The 6,000-nt window shown below is 38.9% G+C and overlaps 1 protein-coding gene across 1 annotated transcript in view; it reads right to left on the minus strand.

Moving 5' to 3' along the window:
• SLC5A9 (solute carrier family 5 member 9) overlaps positions 1-5,595 on the minus strand; it is a 64,485-nt gene extending 58,890 nt beyond the window's left edge. The window contains 2 exon segments of the mRNA XM_032218843.1: positions 2,229-2,433; positions 5,420-5,595. Coding sequence (XP_032074734.1) covers positions 2,229-2,357 — 129 coding nt within the window. The 5' untranslated portion in view covers positions 2,358-2,433; positions 5,420-5,595.
• Positions 5,596-6,000: the final 405 nt, after the last annotated feature.

The following is a 6,000-nucleotide window of genomic DNA, read 5'->3' on the forward strand; positions in this document are numbered from 1 at the left end:
CAATTTCTTTTATAAATGACTTGAACTCCTTTGTGTGGACTTTTTCCTAAAAATGGCTAAAATATGAACTGATGACTTTAGAACTTATTTATTTAAATGTTTGATTAAGAAAAGAAGGTGACAGCTTTACCAGGTAGATTAGACAGGAAACATGGCCAGGTAAGCTAATTTCACTTTATTGTAAACTACATTAACAGGATCTTGCAAATCTGAAAAGATAATTCACCCATGGTCACCTTTTAAGTCTGAGGGTCCATCCTGAGTCTCTTGCTTTGCCCACTATGCAGCTGTGGGCTCTGCTTCTTCTTATCTGATTGTTCCCTAGACAGCATCTCTGGTTTTCCAAGATCATTCCCACATACTATTACAAAAGGGAACTATAATACATAATTTGGGTGGGTGAATATGATAATCATGCTTATAACTCCTTCAAAGAAGATTGCAACTCATTTCTTTAGATATTTTTATTTTGCCTTTTATTTTCTTATCTCCTTTTTGTATTCTTTTAACCTTCTTTTTTCCAACTTTTTCTTTTTGTTTCTGGATTTTTTAAACCTATGCAAAATCTTCTTCTAATAAAATTACTTCTAAGAAAGGAAGAAGTATTTAATGGAATAAGAGATTTATTCCACCTCTTCTCCTTTCAGACCTCTAAAAGTGTCTAGGTTGTGGGCCTAGACCAATGTGGTTGGCACTGGCTACATTTAAACATAGGTGAGCCAGGTTTCAGACACCAGTGGATGGAGGTGAATCAAAAATATCAAGATGGTATATGAAAGTATGGGATAAAAACCCCACTGCTTTTTTATGTGCAACCACAACTGCATAGCTCTTTTGATCTCACTGTTGACTCCTCTGGCTAAGGTAATGTTCCACATGTGTCACAATTGAGATTTTGTTTTTATCCTCTTTGGAGCTGGAATTTTTAGTTTTTAAAACCCCTGTTAAGTGCACTTTGGTACTAAAGACAAAAGGGTTCTGGGGATTGAAAAAATGGAATGTGAGACAGTATTGTACACAGCTTGGTGGCTTCTCCTTCCTTCTACAAAGAAGCTTTTCAAAGGGGTATAGACAGCACAAGGAGAAAGAAAGATAGGAAAATATTCCTGGCTGAAATTCTCTACAAGGAAGAAGTGCAGAGAAATATATGGAACAGAATTCACATGTTTGTTTTACCTGCTCCACCTTTTTCCTTAAACCTTGATCTATTGATTTATTTATGAGTCTTTTATATTGCCTCAACTGTATGCAACACATAGCAGGCATGCTTCAATACTTATTCCCTACTTGGGACACTGGCATTCAAGGTTTTATGCCAGAACACAGTGAACTTGAGGCCGATACTATCTTCAAGACTGGAACACAATACATTCGTCATGTAAGGAATAAATACATCCACCACTAAGTTAGTGTAGATGGATTGTGATAGATCCAAACACTTCGAGGTTTGTATATTAAATGCAAAATTACAGAGAGGAGGTTTGGATTTATCACATGTTGGGTATGAAAGAGGCAGACATGGCTGCTGACACTCTCTGAAAGCAGAAAGTTGGAGTGATGGATTCGGAAAAGACCTAAGGACAGTCTTTCAATGAGAGAGTATCTCCTTTGCCTCCAGAAGCCCTCAGGTTCAATTGCCCAGCATTTCCAGATAAGGGTTGATAACCCCTGGCCCCAAACCTTTGGGAACTATTGTTAGTAATTGTCAGCAATAGGCTAAATGAATTAATGGGCTGATCTGGTGTAAGGCAACTTCTACTTGTCAGCAACTCTTCTGAAACATACTGTTAGTACTGCAATTGCTTCTATAAGCAATGTTGTAGAGCAACAGTGAAAATAAAGAATGCTGTGGAGAACATTCCACTATCTTTCGTACCTGTGGTATCAGGAGGAAGGTGCATACATTCACCTGCGAAACTAAACAGTTGTCTGTGCGATAAATAACATAAATAAGAAGTCTCCCTTTTGCAAAGAAAATGATTTATTTTCAAGCTAAGGTTTGTGTTAGGAAGCATCAACCTTAGTTAAAGTTGTGTATCAACCTTAATGCAGCTATCAGGCAAAACAAACACAAAATAAAACAAAACCAGAAACAAGAAGCCTGTGACTTTCTGCAGGGCCATTATATTGGCCACCTAAAAGACACAGATAGGCAGACAGACATGCAGACAGACAGATAGACAGAGCGAGCTTCCCTAATTGCCAAAATGGCCATTTATGGCACTTACCCATATTCCTACAGCTAGGACAAAGATGAAATAAATGACGACCACAATGATGTCAGGAACTCCAAAGGCAAAACTCTTTTCTTCAGGCTTGTCATTAAGTGGCTCAGCTGTGGCCGATGTCTGGCTCATGATTGTCGAAAAGTGTTGGCTGTTGCCTCTACAATTCAGACTGGACTTTGGACTGGACTTTTCTTTATTACTTTCCCTTAATAAATATTAACAGATTTGAGAAAGTGAAAGTGTTAATGAAACAACTAGGAAATCTATCCAAAGATACCAGTTCTGAGCATTTGACAGCCTTCAGCTTTACTGAGCCCCTGATACTGATCTGGATTATGTTTCTGGTACTTCTGTAATGTGTGAATTAATTTTATAACTTTGTTTTAACAACTTGAAAAATTGCCCATAACGCTTATCTTGCCTTATGTGATAATGTGCTGACATTTCTAATATGTTTTAGTGGTTGTACAACCTAAGTTTCTAAACAATTCTGGAAAACTTAAAATTTATTTAAATAGGAAATAATGAGGGGCCCAACCATGGATGTATACCAATGGTTGATTCCTACTGGTTTGAACTGGTTTGGCCAAATCGGTAGTGGTTTGGCGGCCTGGATCGCTGGAACTGGCAGCGACCCAGGCCTGCCACGCCCCCGAACTGGTTCCCCAGTGTCACCATCTTGTTTTTCAGTTCTGGGCATGCACAGAACTAATTGCACTGTGCATGCACACACAGCATGCATCAGCACACAGCAGTAGTGCCTGCTGGAACCCATCTCTGAAGTAGAACCATTCAAAGCACAAGTCAATATTTGAAATGATTCAATAAATCAACCAGTTGCATTCAAGGAAATTAAAATGTGATTTTTCTATTTTGGGTTTCCGCAAAGCATCCATTTTTACAGTTAGGATTAGCCCACTAAAAACAAGGAAAAAAATTGCACAGTTTGTACTGGAGATAGATAGAATGCTGACAAATGAATTATTCTCCAATTCTGGGGGAAAAAATCCTCTGTCTGCCATTCAAGATGATAGCGGTGCTATCAAGGTTGTGAAGATCCTTTAAAGGGGTGTTTGGTCAAATATAGTAGTATGGTAATGTGTAGGTAGGTAAAGATTCCCCTCAGACATATGTGCTAATAGTTCCCGACTCTAGGGGGCGGTGCTCATCTCCGTTTAAAAGCTGAAGAGCCAGCACTGTCCAAAGACATCTCTGTGGCCAGCATGACTGAATGCCGAAGGCTCTCAGAATGCTGTTACCTTCCCACCAAAGGGGTTTCCTATTTTTCTACTTGCATTTTTATGTGCTTTTGAACTGCTAGGTTTGCAGGAGCTGGGACAAGTAATGGGAGTCCGTTACGTGATACTTGGGATTCGAACCGCCAAACTGCCGACCTTTCTGATTGAGAAGCTCAGTGTCTTAGCCACTGAGACACCAAATCTCTTGCAATGTGCAACTAGTCAGTTCCAAAATGAAAAGGAGACTTTGGAGTGCTCAGTCCATCTTTGGGTACCCCCTTAAGCTTGATTCTGGGTTTATACAGCAGCTGAACCAACATCTTCCCCAAAACACTGCTTTGGATACAAATAGGTGCATATTCCTGCAGTGGTGCAAATGAAGCATTTCTCTTCAAATCATTAAAACTGTTCCATTCCACCCTCCCCACAGGCTTCTGCAATTATTTTGGCAGCTGTTCCCAGGTGATCCCAAACATTTCTGCGGGCCTGGTCACTTTGTTTTACATTAGTCACAGCCTTCCTGAACTCACAAAGGTATATTGTCTTACTGAACTCAATGAGATTTAATTTGTAGAGAATAAATATTAGAGGAATAAGTTATAAAGTGCCCATCCTAATAAAACAATTTCAAGAAACCTTTTAGCAATGGTGCAACACAAAGCGGTTTGTATTAACACAGCACCATCTTGTGGGTATAAAGCAGAAAGTTTAATATACAGCCAGAATTACTTTGCTCTGGTCAGTAAAACGTTCGTGTTTTTCTCGTGTTCCTGTGTCCAGAATTAATGGCTACCCGAGATGTGTTGGGGATTATTTACATTTAATCTTTCACAATGTTCACAATAATAGAAGCACATTACCAGTTGTGGGAAAAGCTGGCAGTTAGGGAAGAGACAATCTACAAATTGAGCAAAAATAAATGTGAGTAAGCTGAAAATGTCCTCATCTTGACAGCCTACCTAGCATCAAACTGGCTTATACCTATCATTATTCAACTATCCACTTTTTTTAGTATTAGAAAATTGACCAAGTGTTTAATATCTCTCTCTCCCCCTCCCTTCCCCTCCCCCTCTCTCTCCCTCCCTACCCCCCTTCTCTCTCCTGCCAGATTTTTAATGAAATGTCTTAATGTCACTTTTAGCCATGCTATCACTTTCACTATATAAAATACATCAGAATGTTTTACTGCAGAACTTATCTTGAAGTTCTGAAGTCAGACACAAAAGTATATTCTCTTCCCTCCTCTATTTCTTTTTTTGCCTTTGGAAAGCTTCCGGAGAAAGATACAGCTTTTTCCACATCTGAATCACAAACAAACATTCTGCACAGTGTGGTAAAAAAAAAAAAGTCAAGTTGGTAGATGCCATAGTATGATTAAAACGACACATATAAAGCAGGTGGAGCTTTGATTGCACTGTCACAGTTGCCATCTCGGTGTTTGTTGTTTAATTGTATCCTGAAGATACTCTTGAATTTAATTTAATTTAATTCTAGAAATGTCAGAAACCACATAAAAGTCTGAAGTGTTACTCTTTCTTTTGAGGTCTTCTTGTTCTGCCCTTCCAAATACAAGTGTCATGAGAGATACAGAAGATTACCAGAGATCCATCTAACTCACCTTCACAGTCTTTGTAGGTAGAAATGACCCTAAAGGAAACCTGAGTGTATCCCTGAATCTTTCTATAAAGAATGCTATCAAGTAAATATAATAAATATAAGTATAATATAATCCTGGAACTTTTGCAACCGATCCTACATGTTTGATGACAATGATGAAAACATAAATACCATTCTTAAGCATAACAGAAGCATAAGAAGAGCTAAGCTCTCTTTAATAAGCAATTGAAAAACCCAACCTTTCATCCTGACACTTCCTTCATCACCACCACCACTACCACCACCACCACCACCACCACCACCACCACCACCACCTGTTCCTGAGGAACACAATACCTTGAACTCTTCTCCTTCCTTTTTCTTGGCTCTTTTCTTCTCAGTATTATTCCTGTCTTGCATCATTTTTGGTTCATGTCAAAATGAAAGAAAGCAATAAGCTGGCCCGGGAATCCACCTTTACATTTAACGTTATGTGCATTCCTTCCTGGTACACCCTCCTTCTCTCAGCTGGGTTTCACAACTTGATACTTGGCTGAATGACATTTGCTTTGGCTTGGCTTATTTATCTTACGTTGCCAACTTCTGTCAAAACCACCCACCCAGAAAAACTGGCCATTGATCATTTCAGTCGGTGTGCTCCACCTAAGACTTTCATCTTTGTCTGGTTGCATTTCATTTCAAAATAGTAAGAGAGCACTTTTAATATGAAAATGTAAATGTGATTCTACATAAACAGGCAAAATAATTGAGGTTGACTGAGAATTCAAAGCAAATTCAAGATATTTGTAGTATGTATCCTCAGTTGGGGGACCAGGGCCACAAATGGCCCTCAGAGAAGGGGTTTTTAGTAGTCTGTGGGTACTCAAAATACTTCTGAAATACATTTCTGTCTCAACTCTATTAAGAATTGTGTTTCC

The sequence above is a fragment of the Thamnophis elegans genome, chromosome 5 (genome assembly GCF_009769535.1).
Source record: "Thamnophis elegans isolate rThaEle1 chromosome 5, rThaEle1.pri, whole genome shotgun sequence".
Taxonomy (NCBI): domain Eukaryota; kingdom Metazoa; phylum Chordata; class Lepidosauria; order Squamata; family Colubridae; genus Thamnophis; species Thamnophis elegans.